The sequence below is a fragment of the Pelophylax lessonae genome (genome assembly GCF_965119305.1).
Source record: "Pelophylax lessonae genome assembly, chromosome: 5".
NCBI lineage: Eukaryota > Metazoa > Chordata > Amphibia > Anura > Ranidae > Pelophylax > Pelophylax lessonae.
In genome coordinates, this window is record NC_138772.1 from 506,041,366 (window position 1) to 506,060,275 (window position 18,910).

The window sequence follows — 18,910 nt, forward strand, 5'->3', positions numbered from 1 at the left end:
ATACCCTCTGTACTCCTCTCCTCTACATACTGCCCGCTATCATACCCTCTGTACTCCTCTCCTCTACATACTGCCCACTGTCATACCCTCTGCACTCCTCTCCTATAGATACTGCCCGCTATCCTACCCTCTGCACTCCTCTCCTCTACATACTGCCCACTGTCATACCCTGTCAACACTGTTTACGATGCTTCATTTATATATGAACACAGTGAATGTTCGGTACCAATCACTCACTGTGTTCATTCAGAAAAGGAAGGGGCCAGTAAATTAAATATTTACTGGCCCCTCCCCCCCACTCTCCATGCCGAAACATCCCCTGCAGCAGCTGATGGGAGAGGAGAGAAGGGAAGCAGGCAGTGCTGCAGGTAAAGGTGGGGGACATGTCGGGCCCGGGCAAGGGACAATCTGCACCTCACTGATGGATTAGGGTGAGCCCAGGCACATCTGGCACGCCCCGTGTGCATGCCTATGGTATCCAGATACATTTTGTACATTTAGAAATGCATCCGGCTCTTTTTAAAACTATCTACTGAGCTGGCCAGTACAAGTTCTTGAGGGAGTCCATTCCACATTTTTACAGCTCTTATTGTGAGGAAGTCTTTAATGGGACTTTTCCAAAGACATTTTGCGACATTTCTGGTAATTCTTCTGGGGGGCAACTTCAAGGCATATCTTAGGATATTTCTAGAAACATTCTAGGGCCTCTTCCAGCGACATTTCTGGAATATTTCCAGAAGCATTTCTGGGGACATTTACAGGGACACTTCCAGGAGCATTTTCAGAGACATTTTGGGGGAATTTCCAGGGTGGTTTTATGGGACATTTCCTTCATTTTACTGGGGATGTTTCAGAGACATTTCTGGGGACATCTCCAGGGACAGGTGTTCTGGAGACATTTTAGGAGCTATTGCCAGAGGCATTTTCATGGACCTTTCCAGCAATTTTTCTGGGGGCAACAACAGGGACATTGCTAGAGGCATTTCCAAGGACATTTTTGGGGCATTTCTGAGGATGTTACCAGAAATATTTCTGGGGGCATTTCCAGAAACATTTAAAGGGACTTTTCCAGAGACATTTGGGGGGGGGGGGTGATTCTATGGACATTTCCTGAGGCATTTTCATGGACCTTCCTAGCGATATTACTGGGGGCAATACCAGGGACATTTCTGAAGGCATTTCCAGGGATATTTGGGGGGCATTGCCAAGGATGTTGCCAAGAGCATTTCTGGTGGCATGTCCAAGTACATTTTGGGGACATTTCCAGAGACATTTTTGGTTATATTCCTGGGGGTGATGCCAGGAACATTTTGGGGTCACTTCCAGAGACATTTCTGGGATATTTCCAGAAGCCTTTCTAAGGGACATTTACAGGGATGCTTCCAGGAGCATTTCCAGAATTTGAGTTGTATGAGACATTTTCTGCATTTTACTGGGGATGTTTCAGGGACATTTCTAGGGCCATCTCCAGGGACAGCTGTGATTCCCCCCAGTATTCCCAGTACAATGCACTTCCACTGTCTCCTAGCAACACATCGCTCAGCTCCCTCCTGCCCAGCGTGTGAAGGGTGCAGGTCATGTGACACCCGGGGGCGGAGTCCCAGTCTGGGAGGAAGGTGACGTATTTCCGGAACACACAGCACGTGTGCGGTAGAGCGGCGGGGATCGGGTGCGAGTGACGTCACGTCAGTGATCCGCCGACAATGAAGATCACTCGGCAGAAACACGCCAAGAAGAATCTGAGCTTCTACCGGAACAATTTCCGCTTCCGGGAGCCCTACCAGGTGCTGCTGGACGGAACCTTCTGCCAGGCGGCTCTGAAGAACCAGATCCAAATCAAGGAGCAGCTGCCCAAATACATGATGGGGGAAGTGCAGCTCTGCACCACCCAGTAAGTATCATTGTAGTATGGCTCTGTACCGACCGGGTGGGGGCGCCTCTCTGGGCATTATACTGCAAATCTGTGCCCAGCCACTAGGTGCCGCTTGTTACTGTACTGCAATTCTCCAAAATTCACTAGGTGTCGCTGTCTGTGCCGCTGTGCTCCCTGTGGTGCAAATGTGCTCCCAGCCGCTTGGTGCCGCTTTAGAGCAGTGTACAGCCAGTAAGTGCTGCTTTAGTCACTGTACTGCAGTTCTCCACCAGCCACTAGGCGTCGTTGTAGAGTAACATATACAGCCTATAGGTTCTGCTACAATCGGTGTGCTGCACTTCTCCACCAGTCACTTGCTGTTACTTTACAGCAATACAGTACAGGCTGAAGGTGCTACTGTGCTTACTGTAGTAAAACTCTGCACTGGTTAGCAGGTAATACCATATCACAGCCCGGCATGTGTCAGCAAGTGCAGTTCTGGTCACTAGGGGGCACACTTATGCCAATTGTGTATTTTTTTTATATATGTATATGTGTGTGTGTGTGTGTGTGTGTGTGTGTGTGTGTGTGTATATATATATGCGCCAACTAGTAGGTGTCAGTATAAGTTGATGTACTGCAGTTCTCCACCAGCCACTAGTTGGCATTATAGAGCAATGCATACCTGCCACCAATGGGTGCTGTAGAGCAATGCATACCTGCCAACAGGGGGTGCTGTAGAGCAATGCATAACTGCCACCAAGGGGTGCTGTAGCTTAGAGCTGCACAATTGTGGATAAAATGAGAATCCTGATATTTTTATTTTTTTTTTGTCTTCGAATAAAGATTGCGATTCTTGGTGTAACCTCATCTTTCACATTATACCAAAAAATTTGGCTAACTTTACCGTTCCCTTTTTTCTTTTTATTCATTAAAGTGTGACATAAAAGATTGCAATGATCGCCAGTTTATTTTCTAGGGTCTCTGCTAAAAAAAAATATATATATATTATAATGTTTGGAGATTCTAATAGAGCTGCACAGTTAATTGTTAAAAATTTGCAATCACAATTTACCCTCCCCCCTCATGATCTTAAACTGGAAATTACTTGATTCTTAGTGCTGGTTCACATTAGTGCGAACACAGAGATTGCATGTATTTCGGAGCGCACTGCTTCTAAAATGACATGCAATCTCTGCAGTGCAAATTCAGCCATACAATTTGTATGGCTGAATTTGCACTGCAATCGCACTAAAACACGCACAGGACCCTTTTTTTGGTCCGCAGCAGAATCGGATCACATGGTGGTTCACACTAGTACGATCCGATTCTGTGCGAACTTACAGATTGCACTGCGATATGCGATCTGATCTGGGGGTGTCGTTAACTTTAATTGACACCCCCAGCGTATCGCATATGGTAGTGTGAACTGCCAGGAGTGCGGATGCGATGCGGGAACACTCTATATATTCGCAGTGTTCCCGCATCGCACAAATGTAAACCAGAATAGGAAACATGTTATACATACTTCCTCTGTGCAGTTGGTTTATCACAGAGCAGCCTGGAATCTCCTCTTAGGTCCTTTTTTGGTGCTCCTGGCTCCTCCCTCTTGTTGAGGCCCCCATAGCAAGCAGCTTTCAATGGGGGCACCCAAGCCGAGTCACAGCTTCCTGTATCCATTCAGACACAGAGGCCCTGAACCAGCCCCGCCCCCTCTTGATTGACTGACTAGCTGACTTTGACATTGGCTGTCACTGCTGTCTCAGTCAATCAGGAGGGAGAATCTCCAACAGCTGAGACACTCGTGGACAGAGGGGGACCTCAAGTAAGTGTAAGGGGCGGCTGCTGTATACAGAAGGCTTTTTATCTTAATGCATAGTAAGTAAAAAACCTTCTGACTTTACAACCCATTTAATGCTCCTTTTACACTGGCATTAAAAGCAGGTGTTTGAGAGGCGTAAAAACGCCCTTCAAATGCCTATGCACAAGATAGAATAGACCACACATAGTGCTGTTCACACTATCAAAACATGAAGCGTTAGCGTTGCTTCACTTCAAAATTAAAGCCACTCATCAAATGTATCAAAACCGCACTTAGGGCATTCATGGAGCGTTTTTTACGCTTGTAAAACTCCCCATACTAAAGCTCATTGATGCTTGTCTGACGCCCATACTAACGCCATACAAAAGCTATAGGAGCGTTTGTTAAGCGTTAGAGATTTAGTTAAGTGTGAACAAGCCCTAATACTATAGTACAGCTCAGCATAAGGTTTATTGTAGTACAGCTTCACTCCAACCAGGAGCTATCTATATAACTTCTGTACTGCAATTCTCCATCAGCCACTAGGTGCTGCTGTAGAGCAATACATTACACCCTGTTGGTGCGTCTGTGTTTACAATAGGGCAGATCTGCACCCAGCCAGTAGGTGTCCTCCTAGAGTAAAATAGTTCAGTCTCTGCATGTGCTATCCTGGTACAATTTTGCATAAGGGCATCACAGTGGCTTAGTGCTTAGCACTTCTGCCTTTCAACACTGAGGTTTTGGGTTCAAACCTCGCGCCAGGTTACTATCTGCCTGGCGTTTGCATGTTCTCACTGTCCTCTTTACAGGGGTTTTATCCAAAAACATGCCTCTTGCTATCTAAATGGGACATAGAACAGTATGTGTATGTATGCATGTAAGATAGGGACCTTCGATTGAAAGCTCCATGGGGACTGATGTGAATGTACAGTATGTTAAGTGCTGTGTACATTTTTGGCACTATAATTAAACTGTCAGTAGGCATCAAATATAATATAATATAGATCTGCACCTGTCGTTATGGGGTCTATTTACATAAAAAATGTTGGACGAATGTGACAAGCATTCGTCCAGCAGCGATGAATTCTGACATTAATTTGCTTATAATTAATTGCTTATTACATTAAATTGCATTATAATTGTCTGCTCCATCTAGTGGCCATAATGTGGTATTTTAGTTGATTGAATCATAGGAAATCCACATTCTTGGCAAGTCAGACTTTGCCATGGATGGGTGAATGCTTGTGACATTCGTCCCAAAAATGTTTTTGTAAATAGACCCCTAAGTGGGGTTGTGGTTTAACTGTGCCTACTTTTAGACTCTGATATAGTCACTGGAGTGCAGGTTCGCTCCAGCCAGTATGTACCACAGTAAAACAATGCAGTCGTGTACCAGTACTATAATACATGTCTGTATGAGTCAGTAGGTGTCCCTAGAGTACAGATTTGCTGGCGGCATTAGATACTGCTGTAGTCATTGTGATATAGCTCAGCACCAGTAGGTGGCACTATAGTCAGTGTAGTGCAGATCTGCTCCAGCCAGTAGGTGCCATCATACAGTGGTAAAGTACAGATCTGCACTAATTTTAGGTGCTACTGTAAGAGCCGGTTCACACTGGGGCGACCTGGTCGCCGCAGGTCGCCTCCCATAGAGAAGCTGCGGACCCGTTCTAATAGGAGCGACACAAGTCGCTCCGACCTAGAAAAAGGGTCCGGAGCTTCTTTGGGGCGACCAGGAGGCGACCGCCATAGACTTCAATATTATGAAGTCCGTGGCGACCGCTCCGAGGTCGCGGCGCGCTGCTCGCACCGCGATCTCGGAGGTCGCCCCTGCAAGTAGCGTCGCGGTAATGTGAACCGGCGCTTATACACAAATGCTGCTATAGTCATTGCAGTAGATCTCGGCATTAATCAGTACATGTTGTTTCTTTCATCAGCTACTGGTTGTACATATAGTATAGCTCTGCACTGATCAGTAGGTGCTCCTATTATTATTATTTCAGGTACTTATAGAGCACTGTCAATTTACGCATTGCACATTCACATCAGTCCCTGCCCTCAAGGAGTTTACAATCTAAGGTCCCTAACTCACATTTATACATACATAGTAGGGCCAATTTTATACAGGATCCAATTAACCTACCAGCATGTCTTTGGAGTGTGGGAGGAAACCGGAGTACCCAGGGGAAACCCACGCATGGCACAGGGAGAACATGCAAACTCCAGGCAGGTAGTGTCGGGGTTGGGATTCGAAACCAGCGACCCTCTTGCTGCTAGGTGAAAGTGCTAACCACTACACCACTGTGCCGCCCTATAAAGCAGTACAGCACAACTGTGCACTAGATAGGTTTTGTACAGTACACTATGGTGTGTTACTGTAAGGACAACCATGCAGCAGTTAGTGGTGATATAGTACAGATTATCTGTGGACAAGCCAGTATGTGATACTAGAATACTATAGTCCCATCCAGACATTAGCCACTAAGTGGGGGTATAGTTTTGCATAATACAGTACTGCACCCACCAGAGGGCAGTACAGCTGCCAGTTGTTGGCGCTGTACTAGAGATGTGCTTGAGAATACTTAAAGTGGTTGTAAAGCCCCAACGTTTTTCATCTTAATAGATGTCCTTTTAGTGTGGCCCCTGCACTTCAAGGATAAAATGCTTAAGTCCAAGGTTAGAGGAATAAGGTGAAATACTTATCTTATTCCATGCTTTGGCGCTCTCCTGTTCACTCTGACGCTATAGAATGTGGGTGGGCACCTCTCCATCCTCGCATACAATGCAGAACTTCTGGCCCTGCATTGTACTTGATCACTTTAACATGGCACTGCCAGGCAGAGCACCTTGATAGAGGTTTTGAGGAACCGATCACAGCATGGAGGAAGCGAAGGATTACAGAGTGGGGCTTTAACTGCTTCTTGTTTAGAGGCCATCTACAGTGGGTATAGAAATGAATCGCCCCACTTTAAAACACTCAAATTTTGTTGCTTTGCATCCTGAAATGAAGACAGACACAGTGTTTGTTTTATCCAGCTGTATTTACTAGTGCAACTTATAACATCCAAGTGAAAGGTTTACCACCAACATATCAGGAAAAAACCAAAACAGTTACTGAGTTGGAAAAAGGATCACCCCCTTGTGTCAGTATTTTGTTGAACTACCTTTTTGCTTTAAAGGGTAACTCCACTTTCATGGGGGGGAAACAAAATCAGCAAATAAAGAAAAAACAATATAGCCTATACAATTGCAAACCAAATCATATTGACCCACTCAGCACAAAGGAACAAACAAGGATTTCTTCAGAATAACAAAAGGTTGGAATCTGCAACAACGTTTGGTAAAATCCCTGCAATGTACAGAGATCACCCAGAGGGGAATGTTTTTTTTTTTCCCTACAAAAGTGGAGTTGCGCTTTAATTACAGCCTTCAGTCTGTTGGGATTTGTCTCTACTAACTTTTGCACATCTAGACTTTGCAATATTTGCCCACTCTTCTTTGCAGAACTGCTCACGTTCAGTTAAATTTGATTGTGTCTGTTTGTTGACTGCAGTTTGTTAAATGCACCTTGAAGATTCTGAGACCACATGGTTTTATGGTCAGATGGGTCTAAAATTGAATGATTTGGTCTCAGCACCAAACGATATGTCTGGCAGAAATCCAATACAGCTCACCATCCAAATAACTCCCTTCTATACAGTAAAGCATGGAGGTGGTAATATCCAGTTATGGGAAGTTTCTCTGCAGCAGGAACTGGAGCACTTGTCAGGATAGAAGGAAAAATGGGTAGGGGAAAATTCCATCAAATTTCTGAGTAAAATCTGCTGCCCTCTGCCAGAAAGTTGTAAATGGGAAGAAGGTTTACCTTCCAACATGACAATGATCCAAAGCCCCCAGCAAACATGACCACACAGTGGTTGGAGGAGAAAAAGGTGAATGTCCTTACATGGCCTAGTCAGAGCCCCGACCCATTGAAAATCTGTGGAATGACTTGAAGACTGCATTCCACAAACGGTCACCATCCAATTTAACTGAACGTGAGCAGTTCTGCAAAGAAGAGTGGGCAAATATTGCAAAGTCTAGATGTGCAAAGTTAGTAGAGACGTATCCCAACAGACTGAAGGCTGTAATGGTTCAACAAAATACACGGGGGGGGGGGGTGATCCTTTATCCAACTCCGCTATTCTGTTTTTGAATTTTTTTTTTATTTTTTTTTTCCTGACATTTTGGTGTTATAACATCCAAGTAAAAGATAAAAGTTGCACTAGTAATACAGCTGGATAAAACAAAAAGGGTCTTCATTTCATTTCAGGCGGCAAAGCAACAAAATGTGATTATTTTCTATACCCGCTGTGCGTACGTACAGCCTCGGCATCATGGCGGAAGCTGCAGCCACGGTATCATTTTTTTTTCTCAGCTGGTACTCTGCTCTCCAGGAAAAGTGGTCTTGTTGCTCTCACAGCTGTGTTTATCTGACTGATACAGCCAGGGAAGAATCTGTATAAAGTCATCTGTGTTTGATCGGATGCTTTGAAGGACAGAGAAGGAGTCAGACCCCTGATCTCACATAAGGTCGGGTTCACACATATACGGCCGCGGGTTAGTGCTTGGAGTCCGTTGCACGTCTGTTCACTGGTTCAGGTGCGAATTAGGCCTGAAATTTTGCTTGGATTCGCACCTGAAGCGGACCAGAAGGCTCACAGGACCCTTTTTCAATGCAGACCGCGGCCATTCCGGAGGTGTGTGAACCGGCTTCATTGAGAGCCGGTCACTCTCCTGTCATGCGAATTTGATGCGGGGAAACCCACATCCAATTCCTATGTGTGAACCTGACCCAGAGTACCCATCACTGCCCAAAGCTACCATAAGGGGTCTTGTTCTCTCTTGCATTCCTGGTAACCTGTAAAGGCTTTTGAAGCATCACCTATGGACAATTTTAGATACCGTAGTTTGTCGTCAATTCACGGGTGTATGCAAATTTTCAAATCTTGACATATTTGGTATCTATTTACATGATGCAACATCATATTGTATATTTTAATAAAAAATTGGGTATTGTGTGCACTAAAATTTATTTGTATTTTTTCCTAAAAATTTGCATTTTAACCACTTGCCCACCGCCGCACGACTATTTACTGCGGCAGTCAGCCCCTCACAGGCAAAGCGACGTAGGACTACATCGCTAGCCTGTGAGGCTCTAGAGAGCGAGCGCGCACCGCCGAAGGCGTGCTCCCGCTAGGTCACGGACCCCCCCGCACGTCCGCCGGGCACTCGCGATCGTCCGTTACACCGGGAGAAAGGCAGGCAGCTAATGTAAACAAAGCTGCCTGTCATTCTTCCCTGTGTAAGAATGGAGATCATACGGTCCTGCTATGTAGGACCGTTGATATCTGTTCTTACACATCAAGCCACATCCAATCACAGTTAGAAGCACGCCCCTAGGGACACAGATAACCCCTTCACTGCCAGTGTAATTTTTACAGTAACAGTGCATATGTATAGCACTGATTACTGTAGTAATGTCACTGGTAACCCCAAAAGTGTCAAAAATGTCAGTCAAGGGTCCGATTTGTCTGCCCCAATGGCTTAGTCCCGCAAAAAAAAAAAATCGCAGATCGCCGCCATTACTCGTTAAAAAAAAAAAAAAAAACAACAAAAATTACAATCTTTCCCTTAGTAAACGCAATAACTTTTGCGCAAACCAATCAAAATACGCTTTTTGCGATTTATTTTTTAACCAAACATATGTAGCATAAAACAAATTGGCCTAAAATGTTAAATTTTGATTTTTATATTTTTTTTTTTTTTTTTGGGGAATTTCATATAAAAAAAAATGTGAAAAATATTATTTTTGCAAAATTGACGCTCTTTTTTTGTTTATAGCGCATGATCAAATAATCACACAGGTGATCAAATACCACCAAAAGAAAGCTCTGTTTGTGGGGAAAAAAAGGGGCGTCAAATTCGTTTGGGTACAGCGTCGCACGACCGCGCAATTGTCCGTTAAAGTCACGCAGTGCCGAATCGCAAAATAGGCCCTGGTCAGGAAAGAGGTAAAATCTTCCAGGGCTTAAGTGGTTAAAGGAGTTGTGAAGTCAGAATTTTTTTATCTTTAATGCATTCTATGCATTAAGATAAAAAAAAAAAACTTTCTGTGTGTATCAGCCTCCCTTGCCCCCCTAATACCTAAGCCCCCTCTTTATCCAGCGATGTCTGAATCCCTCAGCCGTCAGAGACTGATTTTCTGAGACACAGCCATGGCACCGTTGGCTCCCATGGCTGTCAAGATCAGATAGCCAATCAGGAGAGAGAGGTGGTGGGGCCCGACGGCAGCTCCTTGTCTGAATGGACACACAACTGCAGCTGGGCTCGGGTGCCCCCATAGCAACCTGTTTGCCGTGGGGGCACTGGACAGGAGGGAGGGGTCAGGAGCAGCAACGAGGGACTCGAGCACAGAGCAGGTAAGTATAACATGTTTTGGTATTTAAAAAAAAAAAAGTAATTTTAACAACTGCATAAATATCACGTGACATAAAAATTGCAACCACCACCAATTTATTATTCAGGGCTTCTGTTTTCTGAAAATATATAGTTTGATGAATAAACTAATAAAATAAATGCAGAATTTTAATGTGTGTGAAAAATCTAAAAATTGCTCTGGTAGGCAAGTGGGTAAGTGGTCTTGTAGCAGCCTGTAGGTGACCCTGCAGTGCCATATGGCTTTGCACCAGCCAGTAGATGGCAGTAGAGAGATCAGTAGACCTGTGCACCATCCAGTGAATAGAGCTTTACATAGCATGTACTTACAGATATCATGGAGCGTTGCTATATAAAACCATGTGCCTTATCTAGGCGTTATCAGCTTGTAAATAATAATTGTTTTAAACCGAGGCGCCTAGTAATATGCTCATTTTCTGTTTTCAGCTGTGTTTTGAAGGAACTGGAGTCCTTGGGGAAGGAGCTGTATGGGGCCAAGTTAATTGCCCAGCGTTTTCAGGTGCGGAGCTGCGCTCATTTCAAGAGTCCTGTCGACGGCTCAGCATGCCTGTTATCCATGATCGCAGACAATAACCCGCACCATTATTTCATCGCCACACAGGTATGCCAGATATATCATTTGCAAAAAGTGGGCCAGCAAGATTTCTTGTTTGATTTTAGTAGCTGAGAAGCAGAGCATCCTGGGAGTTAAATTAAAGACAACAAGGCGCTGGGGTCGAGTGAAATCAAAGCACCTCGAAGGAACATTTTCCTGTTTGATACAATGACATCCTGCAAAGTTATTCGCCTTTGCATTAAGTAGGACTTTATATGAATGGAAGCATAAAGGATTGTTAGACTTTCTGGGAAACCTAAAGCGTCGCAGAGTGGCTGAAATACTCATTGGGGCTCATTCACATAGTTTATCTGAATGATCAACAGTTTAGGTGTTGAGGAACCCCTGCTAAACCCAATCAATTGGTGACCAGTGGGAAGAATGCCCTCCTTTCTAGAAAGCTAAAAAAAGATCATTGGTGTCGTGCGGCTGGCTCTGCCAAATGGTGTTGGGCCTGGAACCTAAGTAGGTGAATAATTGAGCTTGTCCAGCTCAGACACACCAAGAGCACTCAGGAGTGGTTTGATAAACCAGGCATAACTTGGACGGTAATTGTAAAGAACATTTCAAATGGATGGATCATAAAAATGCATAAAAAGTACCAAATAAGAAATATATAAGGAATGAAAATTCATGTATGGCCTCTTTCACACGGAGCGGACCGTATTGCGATCCGCTCCGGCACTTTTTTTTTTTTACGGACACGGATGACACTTTTGTCATCCGGTCTGTATATCATCCCGTCCGCTTGCGGATGATATACGGACACAGTGTATGTCTATGGGATTGCGGATGTCAGCAGATGACACCGCTGACATCCGATTTTGCGTCCTTTCCGTTTTTTTAAACGTTCCAAAAAATGGAACAGAACTGAAAGGACGCAAATCGGATGTCAGCGGATGGTCATCCACAATCCCATTGACATGCATTATGTCCGTATATCACCCGCAAAGGGATGGGGTGATATACGGACATACGGAACACCCGTGTGAAAGAGGCCTAAGGGATGGAAAATCATTAGTAAATGACAATACTAACAAAAATACAAAAATATTATTTTGCGCGTAATGTGAAAGTGTACACAGCAGCATCCGCTAAACCAGTTGTCTCCAAACTGTGGCCCTTTGCTTGTCTTTACCCGGCCGTTCAGGCACTCTTTCTGCCATTGACACCAACAATAGGGCACTATCCCCCCCCCCACTGATACCAACAATAGGGCATAATTCCTCCCACTGACACCAATGATGGCGCAGTATTTCTCCCCCTAATACCAAAGATAGGGCATTATTTTCTTCTACTGTCCACATTCCGGCCCCCTCTAAAGTCTGAAGGACAGTAAACTGGCCCTTTGTTTAGAAAGATTTGAGACCCTTGCACTAAGCCAAAAATAAAAGATCGCCACCATGGAGATCAGTCTGGCATGTGATCACCAGACATTCATTAATGGCAATACCAGGACACAAACTTTTAGTTATAATGATTCCAAGGATCAGCATGTCAGATCTGATGAGCTGTTCGGAACCGTTTCATGAGAAATCCGGCCACCGGCTGAAAAAAACTATACCAGGGTTTTGGCTGATATCTTTAGCCGTAATCCTGGTAAACCACTTGCAAACTGTGAGATATATAGATATATATATATGTGTGTGTGTGTAAAATATGTATTGCAGTTGGCAAATGGTTAAAGGAGAAATCTCTTTTGGCCCTACTTCTCTTGTAGGTCACAGGAGTGCACTCAGTTCTGTACTCCAATGACCTCTATTCAGCCAATAATGGGTAAAGTCCAATGTCTTTCAGCTGACAAGATTTAGCTGGTCCATACTCTGGAGAGATCCTGACTTTAATGTCGGGATCCGCCCAGTTGCCTGGACAGGCAGCTGGCTCAGTAAATTAGCATGCTGCCAGGAGCCTGAGCCAGCTTCTTTTTCCCCCTGTACAGCCTGGCATTCCAGTGAATGTTGAAGGGGCAGATGATCAGAGAGCCAGTGACTGAACTCTCTGCTCACTGAATTACGAGAACTGAACGGTTAGCAGTATTTGGTTGCTTGGTTCTCTGGTCTTAGGGGTGGCAGGGGTCAAATGCAACATCCGATTGATGCTGCATCCACCTAGGTGGGTATGTAGGTTGTTTATGCCAAACCCCATAATTCTCTTTTGACCCTTTCGCTGCCAGTTCCATACATCTTACGAGGGGTTTCGCAAACAATTCAGTGGCTGCGTCCACCGGGACTGTTAGTAAAACTGACAGGCAGACGCCTGCCTGTCAGATGTATGCATTTGGGTGGCTGCGCTGCTGCCTGATTGCCTACATGCACCCTGGGTACTGGTGGATGGAGGGGGAGAGAGAAGAGCAGACACAAGTTTGCTCTCCTCCCCTTCTTGCTGTGACCCAGAAAGCGATGTCTGACGTCACTTCTGGGTCAGGCTCTGTGTCCCTGGCTAGCATAGCCAGGAGGGGATGTATTGCAATGCAATCTGCATTCCAGTATATTCAGTGGAACCCAGAGGAGACGTACAGGGTCTTTAGACCCGGTCACCTAAAAATTGTCCCCTATGTGATGGAAAAAAAAAATACATTTGGGTAATGCCTGGATATGCATTTTATAGCTTCTATGTAGCCTACAGGAAATCTGATTGAGATCAGCACAGAAGCACTGCAGAAGACCTAAAGAATTACATTTATTTCTGTATTCATATCCCATTTGTACTTCTGAGAATGAGTTGAACTTCCAAATCTGTAAAGATCATTGAGTGCTGGTTCACATTTGTGCTATGCGGGAAGGCTGCGAATATGCAGCGTGATCCCTCATCGCATCCACACCTCTGGCAGTTTACACTGCCATATGCGATACGCAGGGGGTGTCAATTAAAAGTTAGCGACACCCCCAGTTGCGATCGCATATCGCAGTGCGATCTGACAGTTTGCACAGAATCGGATCGCACTAGTGTGAACCACTATGCGATCCGTTTCTGCTGTGGATAAAAAAAAGACTCCTGTGCGTGTTTATTGTGGATGCGGTGCGAATTCAGCCATACAAAGTGTATGGCTGAAATTTGCACCGCACATGAGATCGCATGTAATTTAGGAGCAGTGCACTCCGAATTACATGCGCTCTCCGTGATCGCACAAATGTGAACCAGGGCTCATGGTCCTTTTCATGTAAGTCTCCTTGTGTTGTCAGCTCATTGGTCCTGGCAGTTTGCAAGATATGGACTGAAATAAAAGTTGGGAATTGTTGAGAAGTTTGTCTGCACACATTTTGTTTCTTGTATGGAATGAAAGTTACTTGGATCTTCAGTCTGCCCCGGAGACTCATACCTCATGGATTTAAATTCTTTGGCAATCTCAGATGTAAATTGTATGCTTTGTTGTTTACTGATTAATACACAGTAAGTGAATTAACTAGATTAGGTTTTTCATCTAAATTCCCATCTCGGAGCAATCTGATGTTCCATACAAATGAACTTAATGCCCAAGAAGGTTTTAATTATGGAAGCGTTTGAAGAGGGGGGTTGGAATCTATTTAGCGGATCTTTTGGATTGTTTTTTGCTAAGTGCGAGTGCTGGCAATGGTGAGCGTTTACTTTATGTTTAAAGTGTATCTGTCACCCTAGCTGCCCTCACACGACCCTGGATTGGAAAGTCACGGGGCTGACCAATCAAGCCTCTGATAAATGGGATGTAGAGCGGGGTGACAGCGGTCTGAATTTCCCCCCTTCATCATTTAAAGCAGGGGTGGTGAACCTTTTTTCTGCCAAGGGTCATTTGGGTATTTATAAAATCATTTGGGGGCCGTACAAAATTATCAACTTAAAAATGTGCCTGTTATATTTGGTTTAAACATTTAATTAATTCACCCCTAATGTGATGGCTGCAACTGCTTCTCTTTGGTGAGGTGTGTGACGTTAGCTGGTATTGATGATGTTGCTACTCGCAACTGGCTTTCCAGGTTTGCGTCGGTCAGTCTGCAGCGTAGCCGACTCTTTGTGGTGGTAAGTTTTGAAAAGTACTGTTGGTGGGTACAGCTGGCTGGTACTGCTGACTCAGGCTGGTACTGTGCTGTAGGTACTGCTGGCTGGTACTGTGCTGTGGGTACTGCTGGCTCAGGCTGGTACTGCTGGCTGGTACTGTGCTGTAGGTACTGCTTGCTCTGGCTGGTACTGCTTGCTCTGGCTGGTACTGCTGGCTCTAGCTGGTGGCGCGAAATGCTGGTTAGCAGCGGTGCCACGCTGGAGGAAGAGACGATGTTTCCTGTATTGGTCACAGGCGGAGTGCACTTGATATCACTCTGCTGTGACTCACCAAGACTGTCAGAACAGAGCCAGAACTATACAGGAAGCATCGGCTCTGTTCTGACAGATCAGCTGAGAGACACAGACTCAGCTGCACGGGGGGCCGCACCAAATGACTTCGAGGGCCGCATACGGCCCCCGGGCCATAGGTTCCCCACCCCTGAATTAAAGTGATGCACGGTTAACAGCAAACACACATCATACGTTGAACTGGATGGACTGATGTCTTTTTTTCAACCTCACTAACTATGTAACTATGCAAGTGGAACTATGGGCAAAATAAAATGCAGTCTGCCAATAGCATTATCCACAGCAGTCCCCACACAACTGTTTTCTACCTGTTTTTTTGAGGGGGGGGGGAGGTTTCAACTTGATTGAAAATGAAACTAAACCCTCCCCTCTTTTACAGCCAAGGAAGCTGCCATCTTAGCCTCTTGTATGATCTGCATTTGCCATGGTGCTGCACATGCGATCCATTATGACCCTAGTCTTGGCTTTGCTAGTTCAGTTGAGGGCACAAGCAACTGTGGCAGTTATCATTTACAGCATGGCTTGAATGTAACTGTTTTGGGAAACAGCTGTAGGAATAACGGATCGCCAAATACAGGTGGAGTCACTGGAATCCATTTTTATTGTATGAAACATCCTCAAGCTTTTCAATGACAGTCCTTGCTCTAGGACTGTCCTTGCTGATGCGTTTTTACACAATAGGGTTTGATCCTAGAAGTCACTATGGCTAAGCCCTATTGGCTGAAACGGGGGGGGGGGGGTAGTTTTGTACAATAAATTATTATTATTCAGGATTTATATAGTGCCAGCAGTTTACGCAGAGCTTTACAATATAAAGGGAGACCATACAATAAAATACAAGAGGATTAAGAGGCCCCTGCTCAGAAGAGCTTACAATCTAATGGGGTGGGGCAGGTGATACAAGAGGTAACAGTAGGGAATGAGCTGATGGAAGATTAGTTGGCGGTGTGATAGGCTTCCCTGTAGAGATGAGTTTTCAGGGATCGCCTGAAAGCAGCTAGAGTAGGAGATAACCGGACAGGTTGAGGTAGAGCATTCCAGAGGATGGGAGAGGCCCTGGAGAAATCCTGGAGACGAGCATGGGAGGAGGAGACAAGGGAGCTTTAGAGTAAGAGGTCTTGAGAGGAGCGGAGAGGACAGTTTGGGTGATATTTTGAGACAAAATTGGTGATGTAGCTCGGGGCAGAGTTGTGAATGGCTTTGTATGTTGTGGTTAGTATTTTTGAATTGAATTCACTGGGAAATTGGGAGCCAGTGGAGGGATTGGCAGAGAGGGCAAAAAATGTGGATTCTAGTGACTCTACCTGTGTGGAGTGGTCTTTTGTTCCTGCACCAAGTTCAAGAGCATAGCAGGCTCAGTTTGACTTCCACTCGGCGTTCCAGTGGCATCAGGATGGGGTGACCCCCAGCAGGAAACAAGCGAAGAGGAATCTGTCGGTGTTTTGGAAAATGGATAAATAGGTGAGTTTTGTTCCAATTTAACAGACCAGGCTGTCCAGGATAAGTGGCAGTTAGAGGGTTAAGGCACACCATGTAACTTTTATTCCAAAAGGAAAAAAACTGCTAAAAAATAGCTGGAGTTCAGCTTTAATTCATTTATGTAAAATCCATCAAGAAGTGTCCATTCCTTGTAGCACAGGTAGACATTGCTGCTGTCCCAGGTTGGCTACCCTGCTGTTCTGTAAATATTGGAAGAGTGAGTGTAACCACCATAAGACCTAGTTTACTCTTGCCGTTAAGGGCAGAAAAAACAGGCAGTTGAGTCGTATAGGGGTATACATGTACCATGGCTCTGATGCTTTTCATTGCGGCACAGCAAAAATCTTTTGGTGGTATTTGATCACCTGTGTGATTTTTTTTTTTTTTGATCACGCGCTATAAACAAAAAAAGAGCGTCAATTTTGCAAAAATAACAATATTTTTCACATTTTTTTATATGAAATTCCCCCCCCCCAAAAAAATGTAAAAATCAAAATTTTAACATTTTCAGCCAATTTGTTTTATGCTACATATGTTTGGTAAAAAAAATTGCAAAAAGCGTATTTTGATTGGTTTGCGCAAAAGTTATCGCGTTTACTAACAAAGGGAAAGATTTTTGTAATTTTTGTTTGTGTTTTTTTTTTTTTTTTTTTAAACACGTAATGGCGGCGATCTGCGATTTTATTTTTATTTTTTTTGCGGTACTGCGACATTGCGGCGGACAGATCGGACCCTTGACTGACATTTTTGACACTTTTGGGGTTACCAGTGACATTTCTACAGTAATCAGTGCTATACATATGCACTGTTACTGTAAAATTACACTGGCAGTGAAGGGGTTAACTTTTTTGAGAGGGAGGGGTTATGTGTGTCCCTAGGGGCGTGATTCTAACTGTGATTGGCTGTGGCTTGAGGTGTATGAACAGTGATCAACGGTCCTACAAAGTAGAACCGTATGATCATCGTTCATACACAGGGGAGAATGACAGGTGGCTTGTTTACATTAGCCGCCTGCCTTTCTCCCTCTGCACCGACGATCACACGCGCAGGGGGGGTCGTGACAGCGCGGGAGTGGGAGCGCGCGCGCTCGCTCCCTAGACCCTCACAGGCTAGCGATGTAGTAGTACTACATCGCTCTGCCTGTGAGGGGCTGACCGCCGCAGTAAATAGTCGTGCAGCGGTCGGCAAGCGGTTAACTGTATACATGTAAATAAAAAGACTTAATGTGAATACATTTTAAAAAAAAAAAAAAAAAAAAGCTGAAAATAAATTTAAATTAAAATTGATCCAAATTCCATGATGGTTTCCCTTTAACAGCTTACCATATTGCCACTTTTTGTGGATTGATCGTGAGTTTTCCATGCTCTGTGTAGTCATGTTCGTATTGACATTCACACCATGCCACAAATGAGATATTAGTCTAATTGATACATCTGATTAGCCAAGTTAATGCTTTATTTATTCTGCTGATCACTCTGGGTGTATTGTTCCTTTTATCAACACACAGCATGTTAATCCCCAGTGTATTAGCAGCTCTGCAAAGCACAACATACCTGCTTAGTGGAATATATGATAATCCCCGCATTGTATCCCATTTCCCCTGTGCTCTCATCTGGTGAGACTTCATTAAGCTACCTGCAGGATTAGGGGGCCCAGAAAAAACACAGCATTGTAATTAGTGATACTGCAAGTATACATTTAGACTTTCAATCTTGTTTCCCAGGATCACAGTCTCGGAAACAAAGTACGGAATAAAGCTGGCGTCCCCCTGATGTTCATCATTCAGAACACCATCGTCCTGGACAAGCCGTCACCAAAATCGGTGGCTCACGTCAAGGCCTTACAAGCCGGCGAGCTGGTGCCCGACCATCAGAAGCAGAATCTGGAGCATCTGAAGGATGAGCAGGGGGTGGTGGCTACAGACACAGGTCGCAGAGGTAAAAAGAGGAAACGCATTGGAGGGCCCAACCCACTAAGTTGTCTTAAGAAGAAAAAAACGTCAGCTCAACCTACCACAGCGGCTCCCGAACAGAAGAAGAGGAAGAGGAAAAGGAACAAAGGGAAAGGGTTAGGAAAAGACACTACAGAGACTGCATAGTGGGAAATAATTGTATATTTTTATATTAAATGTATTGTGATGTTTTCAAGAGTTTTCAACTTTTGTAACTTATTTCAGTAAAAAGAATAGATTTGAGTATGTGATTTATCTGATTTTCAAGTGTCCGTGTGTGTGTATAGAGAACCATAATAACTATGTGTTCTGTTATCTGCCTCCTGTATTCCTCTGCACAGCCGCATGTGCCGGTGCCCCATCTCCCTCTTCACAGTAGCACTCGCCGCTCCCCCGTCTCCCTCTGAGCAT

General features: G+C 44.6%; 1 protein-coding gene and 1 long non-coding RNA gene across 2 annotated transcripts in view; one reads left to right on the forward strand and one right to left on the reverse strand.

Moving 5' to 3' along the window:
• LOC309556979 overlaps positions 1–18,910 on the reverse strand; it is a 462,428-nt gene that overhangs the window by 19,484 nt on the left and 424,034 nt on the right. The gene's annotated exons all lie outside the window — the stretch shown is intronic.
• Positions 1,606–18,679, forward strand: UTP23 (UTP23 small subunit processome component). The gene is made up of 3 exons (XM_082259416.1): positions 1,606–1,891; positions 10,578–10,752; positions 18,272–18,679. Exons 1-3 carry the CDS (start codon positions 1,704–1,706, stop codon positions 18,644–18,646), a joined length of 738 nt encoding a protein of 245 aa, XP_082115542.1. The 5' UTR covers positions 1,606–1,703; the 3' UTR covers positions 18,647–18,679.